General features: G+C 34.9%; 4 protein-coding genes across 6 annotated transcripts; 1 reads left to right on the top strand and 3 right to left on the bottom strand.

Moving 5' to 3' along the window:
• Positions 1–546: 546 nt before the first annotated feature.
• Positions 547–4949, bottom strand: LOC118052766 (probable GTP-binding protein OBGC2). Of its 2 annotated transcripts, none has more exons than XM_035063808.2 (9): positions 4318–4949; positions 4132–4223; positions 3959–4042; positions 3464–3541; positions 2931–3131; positions 2746–2853; positions 2064–2138; positions 1726–1946; positions 547–989 (listed from the first exon to the last, which is right to left on the bottom strand). In XM_035063808.2, exons 1-9 carry the CDS (start codon positions 4904–4906, stop codon positions 878–880), a joined length of 1560 nt encoding a protein of 519 aa, XP_034919699.1. In that variant the 5' UTR covers positions 4907–4949; the 3' UTR covers positions 547–877. The 2 variants fall into 2 exon arrangements, with proteins under 2 accessions (XP_034919699.1, XP_034919701.1); XM_035063810.2 differs by having other exon boundaries at positions 4322–4460.
• A 987-nt stretch (positions 4950–5936) lies between these two features.
• Positions 5937–8298, bottom strand: LOC118052767 (uncharacterized). Of its 2 annotated transcripts, none has more exons than XM_035063811.2 (7): positions 8132–8298; positions 7711–7852; positions 7275–7422; positions 7118–7193; positions 6908–7019; positions 6678–6764; positions 5937–6537 (listed from the first exon to the last, which is right to left on the bottom strand). In XM_035063811.2, exons 1-7 carry the CDS (start codon positions 8162–8164, stop codon positions 6476–6478), a joined length of 660 nt encoding a protein of 219 aa, XP_034919702.1. In that variant the 5' UTR covers positions 8165–8298; the 3' UTR covers positions 5937–6475. The 2 variants fall into 2 exon arrangements, with proteins under 2 accessions (XP_034919702.1, XP_034919703.1); XM_035063812.2 differs by having other exon boundaries at positions 6673–6764; positions 8132–8297.
• Positions 8299–9292: 994 nt separating this feature from the next.
• On the top strand, positions 9293–10759 carry LOC140955282 (cysteine proteinase COT44-like). The gene is made up of 6 exons (XM_073407530.1): positions 9293–9353; positions 9830–9916; positions 9998–10064; positions 10209–10341; positions 10433–10532; positions 10680–10759. The coding sequence occupies exons 1-6, from the start codon at positions 9293–9295 to the stop codon at positions 10757–10759; spliced, it is 528 nt and encodes a 175-aa protein (XP_073263631.1).
• A 729-nt stretch (positions 10760–11488) lies between these two features.
• Positions 11489–12632, bottom strand: LOC118052768 (uncharacterized). The gene has a single exon (XM_035063813.2). It carries the CDS (start codon positions 12465–12467, stop codon positions 11613–11615), a length of 855 nt encoding a protein of 284 aa, XP_034919704.1. The 5' UTR covers positions 12468–12632; the 3' UTR covers positions 11489–11612.
• Positions 12633–16737: the final 4105 nt, after the last annotated feature.

Raw genomic sequence — 16737 nt, forward strand, 5'->3', positions numbered from 1 at the left:
AATTAAATTAATACATTTTTATTTTTTTAGTGGATTTAATATATTGATATTAAAAATAATAAAAAATCAGTTTAATATATTTTCAATTAAAATATAAATACCAAAAGAAGTGAGACAATAACTGTCGGGCAGCCCCCATTATAAACTCTAATACAGCATTAAAGGCCCAAACTAAGTTGACTTGGGCTCCTCGCTTTGTCCTCCCTAAATGTTTTGAAGGTGTTCAGCAACTTTTCTAGCATTGAGCTATATAGACAGAAATGTTTGTCTTCAGCTGTAGTGCTTGTTTAACAGTATTGTTATAAGATTGTTTTTTAAATAATTTTTTATGTTAAAATAAATATTAAAGATATTTTTTTAATTTTTAAAAATTATTTTTAATATTAACACATTAAAATAATTTTAAAACACTAAAAATATATTAATTTAAAATTAAAAAAAATTAAATTTTTTTTTTTTTTTCAAAAACAGTTCTAAAACAAAAACAAACACAAACAGGCCAAATAAAATTTTAGTGGGCATGAGATGAGATGTAAGTCAGAAAGATACACACTGACAAGTACGCCGATCTGTAATACACAAAAATGCAGTTTCGGTACAAAATATCTACATAAACGTTGCATCGAGGCTAGTGAGAACGGTCTCGTTTGGGCCCAAAATGAAGCGTTGGTTGTTATGAAAGGGCAACAAAAATTGGGTCATGGTGAGCACCTGAGGATGAGTTGCAGATCCAGCTTGGTGAGAATTTCAGGATATATATTGCAATTCTGCAAGTTGGCAGATCTTGAGCGACAAGAAGCTAACATGATTATACGGTTTATCCATCAATCCATGTTAAGCTTTAGTTGACAAACCGATGGCCGTTGGACATTTGCAACTACATTGCTCTCACAGTCTTCGTACTTGGTTCCAATGCCTCATGAGAATCTCTGCACTTCCTTAAGGCAGCCCGTATCTCCTTCAACATCTCATTTACTCTGATTCCTTTCCTGACAAAACCAAGAAAAGAAAAAAAACGCATGAAACAATTTCCTATCTGACTTGTTCAAACAAAGCCAAGAGCCAGATCCGGGTCAAATTCTTGGGGAAATGAACGATTGTTTATGTATAGACAAATAGAATAAGTGAAGTGCAGATTCAACGAAATCAATCTTCCTGCATGAGATGATTCGGTCATTTTACTAGACTTTTATTTGACTTGAAATCACGGATAGAAGAATTGTCACTGGCAATAGTGTAGATCCAGGTTAGGAAAGAAAAATATACGACAGATTTGAAGATAAGAAAGAGGACAATGATTTCTGCAGAGTTAGAAAGGCAAAATTCACAATGAACCAGCATATTTTGATTTTCCTAGAAGAGATCATCCCACACATCACTATGATACTTATTTGTCATGAAAATCTAGAGATGAATGAGTTGTCAAAGGCAACATTGTGTGCATCATTGCCAACAATTAGGTCCGATCAAAGTTTATAGCATATTCTATCTAGTAAACCTAGCATTATATGAATGACTAATACTCTAATGACAAGATGAAACAGTAAACGACTTCTTTTCTCCCAAATAACATAAGCCAAGAATGATACAATCACAAAGATCCAGATTAACAAAGAAAAGCATGGAGCAAAGTAGACAAAGTGAAAGCAAGATGCCACAAATTCTAGAGAGGGAATGATGAGCTAAAATATGTTTGTGAAGTCCAACAAAAAATGATTAACTTACAGAACACTGACACCCACAACAGCGAGTGGACGAGGATAGTCCTCTAACTCTTTATCCTTTTTATCTTCATTTGTTATCTGTGAAGGCAACTTATCTGCATTGCCATCTTCAGTTGAAAACGAATGAACTGCATCTTTTGACGTCATTTTTGGCTCAGAAGGCACCTCATCGCAACCAATTCTCAGTATTTCTTCAGTCAAAGATAGAAGCCTATCCCTTCCCTGAAAGAATAATTGATATATTGAAGCAAGGATGTGGGCATTCTATATGAATACATGTAAATACTCAGAAAGGAAGAATGTATGAAAACAAAGGATTGAAGCTGCATATGGACATACTTTAGGCAGGTCAATCTTATTTAGCACCACTACATATGGTCTTTCAAGGTACTCAGGGTTGTACATCCTCAATTCCTGCAGAACCAAAGAACGGTTTGTTTACTATCAGCTAAATAACACCAAATAGAAAAAAGAAATGTCCAGGTGACAATAAATGGGGACAAACAACTTCTTTAGTTTTTCCATTCTTGAAAGGAAATAATGAATCGTGCATAAAATTACAAAAGGCAAGTCAACCCTTCAAGCACTACTCAAGATCATGTCTAAGCTAAGAAGCTTGCCTTTCAGCCTTACATCAGCCTCATCATCTAATGAGTTGTTTTGTGATCAAAAGCTCTCTAACAGCTGTGACATTCCACATCAGCCCTTCCTTTTTCTTCCCTGTTTTCTTCTGGGATTTTCATCAATTAGGTCCAATCCACATCCTAGCAGGATTTGGGAGTGAACTTCATTCCTAGACTTGAGTCCATCACTCCCTAGAGCTATTTATAGATATCTTAAAATTGAGATCTTGATTTAAATAGGCAAGCAAAACCCATAGAGGGTTTGCTATTCAAATCATATCAACTCACAGAAAAGACACCAGTACTTTCTAGATCTGTCTACACTAGTGAGGCTGAAATCCAATTTTCGAAGCAAATATATAAAACCAGAAATAATATAACATTAAGGAAAGATATACTTCTTTGACAGTTCTATAATCATTCACGGGGTCCTCAGCAGCAGCATCAACAACATGGACCAACACACGAGTCCTTCTAAGGTGCCTCAAGAAATTGCGGCCAAGACCCTGAAGGATAAGAAAATTTCAGTTTTACTTACTGAAGCTTTTGATAAACCGTTGGGTTAGATATGAAAATACAGTACCTTTCCCAGATGAGCACCTTCTATAAGGCCTGGCAAATCTGCCAAAGTTGCTTCAGATGAATACATCCCCGCACCTAAAGTTGGGTCACCATTGAGGCGTCCAAGGTTTGGCATCAATGTTGTGAAAGGATAATCAGCAATATCTGGCTTTGCAAGTGTAATGGCTGCTAAAAGGGTTGATTTTCCAGCATTTGGAAGTCCCTACACAAGCAAGTTAACAGCTCTGGCAATCAGAAGATTATAAAAGCTGCTATTAATATATTAATTAAGAGTGGGGTTGGTCACAGCCACAGCTACCCAACAAAACATATAAAGCAAATTTCTAGTTTACCATGATACCGGTTGCATATTCTACTATACGGAGATTACTGAAGTTCAAATATCTTTGATTCAGATATAAATTAGTAGCCTTAAAGAAAATTGTTAGTTTTTATGAAATGAAAACCACAAAAATCCAATTACTGAAATTTTAAAGAACCTAGACACGTGCATACATTACAAAAAATAAAAATTAAGTAAGAAATGACGTGTACCACTAGACCAACATCAGCAACAACTCGGAGAATTAGCTCTAAACTGACTTCCTCCCCAGATTGACCGAGAATTAAAACCTGCAGTAAATCATAAATGTTTAAAACTCATGTTAGGATAAGAAGGGAAAATCAAACATGAGAAGCGATAAACCATAGATACAGTTGTTGATTATTTTATAACTCTATAGCAAAGTCTAGAATTTCTTATTGAGCAACTTCTTTAATAATCATCTTTTCATATATATTTTACTCTTAAACAAGACCATAACACCAAAAAATGGAACTGCAATCATGGCATGCAAGAAAAGAAAAATTAAATGAGATTCCCTCAGCAACTAAAGCCAAGCACAAGTCTAAGCGCAGATGCATTACATAGTTGGGCATCACTAGAAGTATCAAAATCTAGCAGCAAGCACGGAGCAGGTATAATTGCCATAATGACCTTGGGTACATGATACAATATTAAATAAATAAATCAAAGAGCATGTTCTTCACCTTATCACTATCATCTCTCATCACATTCGTTGTTAATGTCATTAATCTTTTCTTTCTATGCTCTGGCGCTTCAATCAAACTAATCTGCAGCAAAATCAACAAAATGAATCCCAAAACCGAACACCCAAGTTACAATTTTCCACATTCCACTATCTTAAAAGCAAATTCCTCACCCCTCCTTGTCCACCCCTCGCAACAAGTATTTCATCCCCTGGCTGCGCTAAATCAGCCAATAACATCCCTCTTTTACGCTTCACAACCGTACCTATCCCATTAATAAAAAAAAAAAACATAAACCATAAACACAATTTTAAAAATTTTAGCCAAAAAAGAAAAGATGTAATTCTTAACGTACAAACCTACAGGCACAGGAATACGCAAAGTCGGGGCGGCAAGTCCATTATGCAATTGAGAAGTTAAAACGCCCATAGCATCAACATTCCCTCCGCGTTTTGCATTGAATCTACTTTTATTATGAAGCTCCAGCAACGAATCTTTTCCTTCATCGGCATAAATCACTACATCACCTCCATGTCCACCCACAGGAAGAATCAACGATCCATGAAAATCTCTTTTATACGAGCTCTTATGTCTACTCCTTTTCTCCTGTTTTCCTTTGCTACCATTATTATTATTCCTCTGGTTAGGCATATTAAGGATTGATCCATGGCCTCCATCTCCTGATCGGACGGTTACTATTACTTGATCAAAGTACTTGTGAGGCTCTTTAATTAAAGAATCAGGATTTGTAGTAGAAATAGTCTCTTTGGCTTTAGCAAGTCTGCAAGTAATTCTGCAGAATCTTGAGTTCGGAGTGTTTGGCTCGAAGTTTTTTGAAACCCTAGAAAACGAGTGCCTGTTGGAGAGAAAACCGGGGCGGGACAACGTGTCGTTGCCCGAGTGGAGGCTTAGAAGCAAAGAAGATGGAGTTGCAGGTATTGACAGCATTATCCGAATTTGAAAGGGAGCTGAGATGGATTTTTTCGGGGGTTAGCACTGGGTCTTTATAGATGTGGACCGGTTCGTGGTTCAGCCCATTCATGATTTGGGTCAGTTTCGATATTTCGAAGCCCAAAACGCTTTAAAGCCCAAATAGCCCATGACAATATCAATACCTGTCATTTTATATGGACTGGTGGTTATGATGCCTGTGTCAAATTTAAGGCTGGACAATTTTTTATGTGAGAAATGAATACCTTTCCTTTTAATAATTTGAGGAGAAATATACCAGTAAATTTATAATTAAATATTTCTCAAATTGTTTTATCAGGAAATTTTTGTTATGCCTTGGCTATCATTTGTAGTTGGTTCCTCCTATATGGACTGGAGATGATTACCAGGTGAAGAGACCAGACCGAATCCGGTCAACCTAATCCAAAACTCTGATGGCAAGTCAATTAACTCAGTTCAACCAAAGTTTTTTTTTTTTAATTTATGAAACTACATTTTGAACAAGCCTGCTAAATTGAATCACAAGCCGAGCAGGTCGTACATTTATTTTTCCTTATTGTGGTTACAAAAGAAAATAGGAACAGAAACTAACCAGGACACGAGCGAAGCAACGACGCCCCATTAGTTTCACTGAAAGAGAACCGATACACCTAAGGACCATCAAGTAAGGACCAGAGGCAGAGTTAGCTGACCAATCCACGATGGAGTTAGCCTCACAATGATAAGATACATTGTAATAACTCAGTCTCTTGATTGCAAATATCTGGTACTGCTAATGAGAAGATAACATCTGCAACCACATCTACCCGACCCGACCCGTCCAAGAATTGCACGTAAAACCATGTTAGAATCCACTTCAAACAAGACCTTACAACTGGCCTTATTCCAAGCAACTTGTAAACCAACTAGAACAATAGCCCGTAGTTTTGCACGAATAGATTGCGGAACCCTCTATCATGGGCCTCGGGCTAGCGGCTAATGTAATCAAATGGTCGAAACCTAGTTTCCTAATCACTAAAATTATCGAGAACCAGCAAGAACAATACCATCAACATTCCAGAATTACAATTCGTTTTAAGATGCACCATGTACACCGTGTTATAGAAATAGGGAGGCAAGCACGCCAACCAATGGCAGTTTTTGCCCCCGTGAATAATTTTACAAGCAATATTGTTAAGTACTTCAACCTTGCTCCACTAGACATGACTTCTAGCAACGTCAAATCATAATTAATTTGACGTTTGGGCACAAATAATCTAGAGTCCTGGTCTCTAATTAATATGCAAGCAAAAATTTACAAGACATTGGATTGTCGAAATCGTGGATGATGACGTCCAATTTAGGGCTCACACCCAAATGCACTCGTGTTGTGGTCAATCATGAAAAGAGGCATACCTCACCAAATGCAGGGAGAAGCAGACACATGAGACAGCTGACAGCCTTCTCAACAACTTTCACATATGTGAAGGCATTGATAACTGTTATCTTCCCATGAACAAACCTTAAACCAAAACCATGCGGTGGCAACAAGATACGAAGTGCCTTCATTACTCTCACCGAAATCTTTTAATCACTTCCAGAATCTAGCCTTTGAGAAAGTCTTTCAGAGAAAATAGTGGAATCCCATCCTATGAAATCATGTATTAACATAGTGAAGCATTGATATAGAAAGAACAAATTAGCCCAGAAGAAAATCAAGAACAGTTAAGATATCAGCAGAATAACTAACATCCTCAGCCTCTAATGCTTTCAACATGCCCTACCTTACCGTGATCTTGATTTAAGCTTTGCCTGACTACTGTGGTCTGTTGTATCAGCCTCTCGATTGCTGTGTAGCTTGGCAAGTTTGTATGAGCTGATATCATTCATGACCAATAAATATATAAAGTGTGTCAGTGATAGTTATTAAAAGAAGCATCAAATCAACAACAAGCACATTTATTAGTAGAGAATCTTCTGGAAAAAACATGGAACAAGGAAGAAAATGACGAAACCAACCAAGAATAGCCCGATTCAATTTATCTGCTACATGCTGACGGTACTCCAAGCCAAGCAGATGAAACACTGGTGATTTTTCAGGTTCCTCGTAAGCAAGCAGGGCCATGAAGTCCTGCAGCAATAAGAAATGGCTTTTCATTCCCAACAATATTAGACTAAAAACAGCCATGTTAGGTATGCTTAAAACGGTTTCCTCAATAAGGGACATACTTCAAGTTTTTCAACGTACTTCTTCTCCTTCCCAAATGGTGTCAACTTCTTTTGAGCAAATTCCAAAGCTTCCGTGCTGTCCATAAACATGCAAACAATTTAACATATGAAGTCAGCCGCATCACGGTTTCAGAAGTATAGCTCTTATACTACTTACCACTTCTTAGCACAAACAAGATCGGCAAAATGAAGGCTCAAAAGATCAAAATGCAAGTCCTTGTTATTCTCCAGTAAGTCACATGCCACCTGTTCTGTCAGCTCAACTGCCTTGAGTGCATTCCCCTCTAAAGCACAATGGACAATTCCTGAGCACATAGCATACAATTAGCACCACTATAATAAAGAACAGAGATCAGCAGAGGAAAGAAAATGAAAATCATTGTCAGATCATTTATATCCAGGAAAACTACACTACATATCATTGCATATCATTTGCCAAGAAATATCTACCCAATTCTTCCAACAATCTTCATAAAAACAACAAACATCGCCAGAAACACAGATATATAAAGAAACTGGTTATGTGCAGCAATTCACATACTTTAAAGTTGTGCATCCTGCTTCTCAGCCAAAAACTGGAAACATTCGCATACCTTTTCTTTTCTCCATATCCTCGATATAATCTGCAGGCTCAGGCATCCCAGAACAAGCCACGAACGATTCCAGAGTTTCTCCATAGCAATTGTGCACCAGATAGGATAGCACAATATTGTGGATATCACTATCTTTGATGGCCTGTAAAAACACATAAAAGCAAAACATCCGTACATTATAAAGATTAAGCATAACCCTCAAACCCTGATTACTATTACCAACAATTGCTTCAAACAATTTGGTCAGTCAACATCGCTGATAATACCCGTAATCATCTATTAACAATTTTGCAAAGCAAATGATGTAAAACAGAAATTAGGGTTTCGATCAGTAGTAGGAATGATTATTGAGTGTGATGTAGCAGTGTTAAATGACAGAAACAACTGGTATTCTAGGATTATAATGATAGCAATTACTTACAATTTGTTCGTAGTGACGAGGATCAACATCCATGGTTGATTGGATTAGGAAGCTGATTACAGATAGGGAGAGAAGATTAAGGTTTTGATGATATGGTGGCGTTTGTCTTGTCAGTTGGTGTTCTGATTTTTAGGGCTCTCTTGGCTTGAAGAAGAATAAAAACGTGATCGGTAGTTAAGGGTTTGAGTTTTATTTTGGAAAGTGTTTTTTTTTTTTTTAATAATACAGTGAAATAATTTTTTTATTTTTTAAAATTTATTTTTATCAAAACTATACAAGTATAAAAAAATAAAAAATAAATTAAATGCTAAAGTAGACTGCAATGTCAAATAACACCTAAAGTGATATGATATTTAATTTTCTTGTTTATCTTTTACATTCGCAAGTTAAAAATATTAAATTTTATATGGTTTATGACACAAGTTATATATTTAAAAAAGTTAATTGAGATGAACTCAGATAATTTATTTTCATGTTTAAAAATAAAAATAATTTTTTTTTTTGAATAAAAAAATTTTAAACTTCAATCTTCCTATTTGATCTCATTTCAATTTAGATTTGAGTTTTAAAATCAAATTCAATCAAATTAGATTTAACAACTATAAAATTCATAAAAAAAATTATATGATGTACAAAATATGTATAATTACATCATATTAGTTATGTCTTGAGATTCAATTTTAAAAAAGAAATAAACACAAGGAGAAAAAATAAAATTATTTAACAAAAAAATGTAAGAATATTTATATTGTTTTTCTCTACTCTTTTTTTTTATATATATAAAATCAGTCTTATAAAGTAATTAATATAATGTAACTAATTACATGTTATATCAGGCTATCAGCACAACATTTCTCAGAAGTAGCAATGCTTAATGTAGCTGTCGGTCGATTGAGGACGGTTTTTCTACATGGACTCATCTTGGGCTTGAACATGAACAATGTTTAATTGTGACTATCAAATGATTGAGGATGGTTTTGCGACGTGGAATCATCCTGGGCATGAACAGGAACGATGTTTAGTGAATGATTGTGAAGTGATTGTTATAATTTTATTTTGTTTTATGTTTTAAAAGTATTTTTATTTTAAAATATATTAAATTGATATTTTTATTATTTTAATCAAGTACTATACTCAATTTTTATTTTCTAATATAGCATAATGGCTAACGCTATTAGGTGCTTGATGTTTCTTTACACGGTGTTCGATCTTGTTACCGGGGGCCTCATCTTCATCTTTGAAAAAACTTAATCGACGCCAGGATAATTATTGAAGTTGGCTTGTAGGAAATGGTTTTAGTCTGCAGCTTGCCCTCGTAACTACTCCTATTGCTTTTAGTTATAATTCTGCAAATATACTTTTACTGCCTTCTATTTTGTTGCTATTGATTTTTTGTAATATCCTGCAAATATTTGTGTTTTGACTGGAAGTCTACTAATTTACACTATTGTTGATTGCGAGCACTAACTTTTATTCTAGCTTAAATGTGTTACTATTTTCCTACAAGTTATTTTATCATCCCTAAATTATGTATGCTGCAATATTTGCTGCCTGTCCTTAGCTTGGTATAGAATTGCAGATTCAGCTGGTTTTAGTGTATTTCAGAACAGCCTTTCAGTTTGGAAACTGCATCAGTTACTTCAGAACTCAGTTTTTCTTAATGTACTTTAGAACTAAATCAGCTGCTGTATTATCCAGGTGCTTGTTGGTCGTTCTCAGCTACTAGAGCCGTCGAAGCCATTGATAAATTGCCACTGGATCTCTTGTTAGCCTCTCGGAACAAGAGTTAGTTGACTGTGATAGAAGTTTCAACAGTGGCTGTGAGGGTGAACTCGTGGACTTTGCATTCCAATTTGTCGTAAACAGCCACGGGATTGATACTGAGGAAGAATATCCCTATTGAGCACAGGATGGGACCTGCAATAAGGAAAAGGTGAGCTTTATTTTTCCCGTGTTTTTTGTTCAGATTCTTCTCTTGCATACGCATGTGTATGTTCTTGGCTGCTTGGCATGTAGACTTTTGTAGTGTTTTATTTTCAATATGTATGCTTTGCCTTATTGTATTGCAGTTGAAGAGGCATGTTGTGACTATTGATAAATATGTTGATGTGCCGCAAAACAATGAGAAACAGCTCTTACAAGCTGTGGCAGCTCAACCCGTGAGTGTGGGTATATGCGGCAGTGAGAGAGCATTTCAGATGTATTCTAAGGTTGGTCCTTGTGGCAATATGGCTGAGTAGTGAAATCTGTAAAAGGAAATGTGATTATGATTGGAAGTGTTCTGATTATTTTGTGTGATAGGGGATTTTCACTGGCGCCTGTTCAACGACTTTGGATCATGCTGTATTAATTGTAGGATATGGGTCAGAAAATGGAGTGGATCCTTGGAGTCGATCCTTCTGTATTGCTCTATTAAGTTCAATTTAAAGTTCTTCTCAAATGACCCGAATTTATTTTGGTATTTTTGTTTAGTTGTTGGTTCTTGTCTGAAATGGCCAGCTTGTTTGTTCAGGTTTAAGCTCTAGTACTTGGTGTTGGTGAACATTAGTCTATATCTCAACATTGTATACCATAACAGAGTTGCCTAAAAGGTATGAAGCACATGTGGCATGCGACAAGAAGCAATGAGGGTGTAGGGTTTTCTGTATCCGTCAAGATTCATCAAAATACAACCATAGATGCAAATTTAGATGGTGAGATGAAGAGCTATAGTTCATGATGCACCAACATATACGTCTCAAAATCATCTGGCCAGAAGAATTGCCTTAGGTAACTGATAACTTGTAAGCCTTTCAAATACATGAAAACTAGCCTGCTAGAAACATTATCTACATCAGAAAGCTTGAGATGTTAGCTGCATCATTTTTCCTCGTTCAACCTGGAAACTGATACAAAACTATGCCGAATTTTGTGGTCCAAGTAATGCCACATATAGTTCTTGAGCCATTTACAAATTGTGTTATGCAAGAAGAAAGTGCGAAGAAAGATGCATCTTGTAGAGCGTACAAAACTTTTGATGGACATCGCAACAAAGCTCTTATGCTCCAAAGCTAGTTTCTTTGATAGTTAACTCAAATGCAACAATAAACAACACACTGCACACAAAATTTTATCATAAATCATCTAGAACATCATGATTATCATTTTTGGAGTAAAGCCAGGTCAATTCCATACAAACACTAGCTCGCCATGCTAAATCTGACATGATCAACACTAATGGTTTTTCAACCTTCCATAGTTCTATGATTAGCAGAGCATGAGCAGAGCACAACACATGTGAGACTAATCACAAATCACTCGAATCCAAAGTATTAAGTAAACAATTACACATCACATTACCGGTTAAACAGCTTTCCCTTATGAGCAAAAATCTTAATCATTTTATAAAATATGCACAGTTCAACATCTAACAAAAAAAAAGGCAGTTTCTTGTGTATAAAATTGCCAACAGAGTCAAAACACCAAGCATTGATTACCTACACTATGAAGAGGGAAAGGCATCTTTTACAGCAGACGCAGCAGACAAGTAATTAAGAGTGTTCCTCAAAGTCTCCTTCTCCCTCTTCAACCTCGTCGCGGTATCCTCCAATTCAAGCAAGGCCTGCTGCTCTCTCGGAGCTCCCTCAAAAGTACTTCCTACGAAGAATGAAAACGGAGTCGGGAACAAATTCCGTCTCAAATCCTGCGCTTCCTTTTCAGGCTTCCCATTTAACCGATTCGACAATCTTATAACGTCCTTCATGTGCGTCTCCACTTCCGTCGCTAACGCATCCACATCCTCCTCCCCTGACGGCCTGTCCTCCAGCCAAGTCACCTCCGCTACAAGGTAAGGTTTCGTACGGACTATATTGGTTACACGAAACCGTTCCTGCCCTTTGCAAATGAGGAAGAATCGGTCATCAACGAGGCGTTCGTGCTTGACGATTTCACCGACGCAGCCCACTTCGGCGGTGCCAGAGACGGCGTCGGAGTAGATGACGCCGAAACGGAGGTCGGTGCGGAGGAGGGTGTGCATCATAATGCGGTAGCGGAATTCGAAGATCTGTAGAGGGAGGATTGCGCCTGGGAATAGAACTAGCGGGAGTGGAAATAGTGGGAGTTCAACGACGTCGTCTGATTTTGGATGGTTTGTGTTGTGGTGTTTCTCGGAGAATGACGAGGCCGAGCATTTTAATGAGGCGGCTCGCCGTTTTTGGCGGCGGCTGTGGAGGAGCGAGTCAAGTGATGATGACAATTTGGAGAGGGAATTGAGATTGTTAGGGTTTAATGAGGAAAGAGCAGTGGTGTTGGGTTTTAACGAGGGTTTGTGAGTGGAAATTAGCTGTGGAAGAGCCATTTGGGGGAAGAATGTTGAGGGACGGACACTTTAGTTCGGCTCGGTTCAGATCAGTTCAGTTCAGTTCCATGAGTAAAATGTATTGATTACCGGAGGTTGTCCGATGGTGATTTGTTTTAATGTGATTATGGTGTTTGCAAGCGGATCTGGTGGTTTTAAGAAGGGGAGGGGAAGTGTGGATAAAATGGCAGGGGTAAGGTGGGAATTTGGTGGTGTGGTAAGGAGTTACCCACGTGGGAGTAGAGTTATCTTGTGCCTGGTAGTTGGTAACGTCAAATGTGTCATCCCAGTGGCTGTTGTTAGCCAAATCGTTTTCAATTGAACACAAAAAAATCTGTGTTTATCTTGTTGGTTAAGAGGTCAGTCGTTAAAAAGCATATTTATGTAAGATCCGGCCTGACCCGGTTCATCAAGTTAATTCATGGACTTCTGGGTTTGAAAGCTGCTTTAACGGCGTCGTTGAGAATTCAAGCTTATATATATATATATATATATATAGTTTAGATTATTAGATTAATCTAGATTTTTAAATTAAATTGATATTCAAATTGAATTTTATCTATAATTCATGGTTAAGGAATAATGAGGGTCATGCGCCGGCATGGATTTTTATTATTATTGATTGTGATGGATCAAATTAGACCTCCATGAAAAATCAATATCTAAACTTACGAGATTGAATTTTAAAAATTTTGTTTCCCATCCAACACTTCTGGTATTTAATATAACATGACAATAACAAGATAAACTAAACTAAGAGGGAAAAAAATAAGGTGCAAAACAGTATTTTTAATGTAATAACAATTTTATTTAATTTATATGGATTAATATAGTAAAATTATGATTTCACTACTCAATTATATAACATTTGACTTTTTTGACGGGTAATAAAATCTTTTTAAATATTATATGAACAATAAAAAGTACTTAAATACCATGAAAGATAAAAGTAAAATAAAATTTATATGCCTCACCACTAGGGATAATTCCATTTTTCTATTTTTGAATACATAGCACTTGAATACCCTCAAAGTAAAACAATAACAATAATAATAACAAGCATCGAAGTCAAGGTTATTTTTATGTCACGTGAGTTGTTTACTTTTTGTTGTTTATTGTTTTGTTAATAGCATTATGATCTTCTAACCACTATTAAATAATATTAAAATTTAAAAAGTTATCGGAATGAGTATCACATATACTAACGTGTGAAAGATGCATGTTTACTTTAGATGGCTTTTACGGTGCCTCCCGGCAGTAGAACCTCTCCTTACGCCGTGTTGTTGAATGCACCATTATGTCTGCTTCCTCATAGTATGACGTATATTGGTGAAGGTTGGGTGATTTGCCGTCAATGAACCTTTCTTCTTTTTTTTTCCCTCTCCCCGCTTCATAAATTGCATATTGGTTTTCTTTGTTTTTTATATTTCCACTGCGGTCCTTTTTCTTTATTTTTTTTTTGTCCCTGGTCCCCTGTAAAGGGTTTGATTTCTTTTCAATCTAGTCATTCAATTTCAATTCATCACATATTAATTTTTTCAATTCGGTCCTTGTTCTCTTGATTTTTTTATTTTTTTCTTAGTTCTTTTATAAAAGTTTTATTGTTTTTTAATTTCATCATTTAATCCAAGTTATGTTGTGTTGTTTTTTTTAAAAAAATTTAATCCTTTTCTTTTAGGTTTTTTTTTTTTTTCATTTTGCAGGAGTTATTGTTCTTTTCAATTTAACCCTTTAATCATTTTTTTCCTTTTTATTTTTAATTTCTTATTTTTGTAAAAATTTTAATTTTTTCAATTCAATCCTTTAAATTCAATTTGTTATATGTTATTTGTTTCTGATTCAATCCTTATTCTTTTGACTTTTGATCCTTTTTTTCTTAACTCTCTTATAAAAGTTTTATTAGTTTTAAATTTTACCTTTCAATTCAAGTTTATGCATGTTATTATCTTCAATTTGGTCCTCGTTTATTTTTTTTGTTGGAATTATTTTTCTTTTCAATTTAACCCTCCAGTAAAAAAAAAATTGTTGCTTCTAATTGATTTTTTTTATTTTTTATCCTTTTTGTGTGGTTAATTTATTTTTTTGTTTCATTCTTCAATGTTTTAATTTGTTGGGAATTATGTCTCACCTATTTTTCATGCATGGTGTTTCCGGTTTGATGACTCAGGTCATGAGTTTGAAAAGTTAATGTGAATCAATATCTTTTTTTGTTATTTTTTTTATTTCATGGTTTAATAGTAGTTTGTTTGTAAAAAAATAATTATCTCGTGGTTTTATTCAAACTTTTTTCCTGAAAAATTATTTTGATATCATGACATAAATCATGGATTTTATAGGTTAACTTGAGTTGACTCTCCCTTTCTCATCCGCTTTACATGTTTATTATGCTATCTTAGGTTGATTCAACTTCTTTTGTTTTTTTTTATATCTAATTTTGTAATTTCATTGATTTTTTCCCCAAGGTATCATGTTTTTTTTTTAGAAAAATTATTTTTTAACTATTATTTCGTTTAATTAAAGTAAAACTAACATATTAAATATGGTCGATACTACAACACAAATCATTGATTTCTCTTATTTATTTGAAATACATTTGTGGTACTTAGACATTGTTTTTTATGGAAAAAAGTACAACCCATGGCGTGGCACTAGCAATGCCTAGTTAGATTATTCTGGAGACTGGATCTATATAAAAAGTCATATTATTATTATTTAATATTCAATTCGGTTTAATGAAACGTGTGAGAAAAAAGAAAATATAAAAAAGAGTACCCTAATCTAGTCTAATTTTGCAACGTTGTTAGAGGTTAATGAAAAGAAATTAGAATAAGAATTGAGGAACACGGATTTTGGTGTTAATGAAAAGAAATTAGAATAAGAATTGAGGAACACGGATTTTGGTGATGGCTTAAACTTTAATATGTGGATTTCAACTAACCTAACCTAGTCCAATTTTGTTGTTAAGAAAAAAACCCTCTAAAATTCTCAGCACGCAGCAGCAAGTCAAGAACCAAAAGCGTGGGTTTTAGTTGCATCATTAAAGCCCACTGTTTGAAGCCCAGTAAATCTTAGGCCCCATCCATTTTAACCACAATAGGAGACAGAGCAAACTGGAGAAAGAAAGCACGCGATAAAAACCCACCCAGAAAAATCTGGCACGTGAGCACTTTGTGTTGCACAAGGGCATATCGGCAAAAATAATGTCCCCTAAAAAAAATTAATCTAGATATATTAATATTAAAAATATATTATTTAAATATATTTTAAAATAAAAATACTTTAAAACATGTCTTATATGTCATAGGTATGAAAAAAATATCACTATAGACATGAGAGCCGAGTGCAGTGTTTTGAAACCCGACCAGCCCAGGACCTAAGGAAATAGGCTTGGTTGAAGAAAAAAAAAAAAAAAACCTGATGTGACCGGCTGATCCGGTGGGTTGACCCGGCAAGACCCGACAATAAACCCGTTTGACTTTTTTTTTTCTTACCAAAACTTTTAATTTTTTTTAAAAAAAATTAAGCTGGTGACCTGGTCAAAACCCGGAATTCGGCCCTTGGACCGGCCCGGGTCTTAAAACTATGGCCAAGTGCATGCTGTATCATCTTGAAAGAGATTTGATTAATTATTTGTTTAATATTGTAGTAACTGTTGTCGTTGTGATTTGAAAAAAAATTATTTTATAAAAAGTACTTTTAGTTGAGGTTGATTTGATATTTATGTATGTTTGGTTAAAATTGTGGTTGAAATTGAGGTTGAACAAAAAATAATTTAATGTGTTTGGTTAATAATGCTTTTGAAATTGAGGTTATAAAATAATTTTTAAAAATATATATTAATATTCATGGTTTTTAATTTAAATATTGTAGGTTTAACTATTGTTATTATATCATGAAATAAATATTACTTTATATAAAATATTTTTCATTGTTCCATTAAACTATCTATATTTTCATCACGTATGAAATATATATGACAAAGACTTCAGTTTTTTTGGTTTATTAAGCGAGCAACAACATCAAGTAAAATATAATTAGGAATAAAATTGGAACTGCAATCAAATTTTGTAAATGATACATCATCAAACGATCTCTATTTAATTTACATAGTGTCATTGAATAATGTTAAACACAAATTTTTTGAATAAAATACAATTAAAATTTTAAAAAATTATTTTTTATTTTATTGGGCCGGACCTGGTTCTATACATGTTGAGCTTTGGACCGGAACCCTGTCCGACCGAAACTAGTCCAACATGAACAGTGTAAT

Source organism: Populus alba, chromosome 2 (assembly GCF_005239225.2).
Source record: "Populus alba chromosome 2, ASM523922v2, whole genome shotgun sequence".
NCBI classification, from domain to species: domain Eukaryota; kingdom Viridiplantae; phylum Streptophyta; class Magnoliopsida; order Malpighiales; family Salicaceae; genus Populus; species Populus alba.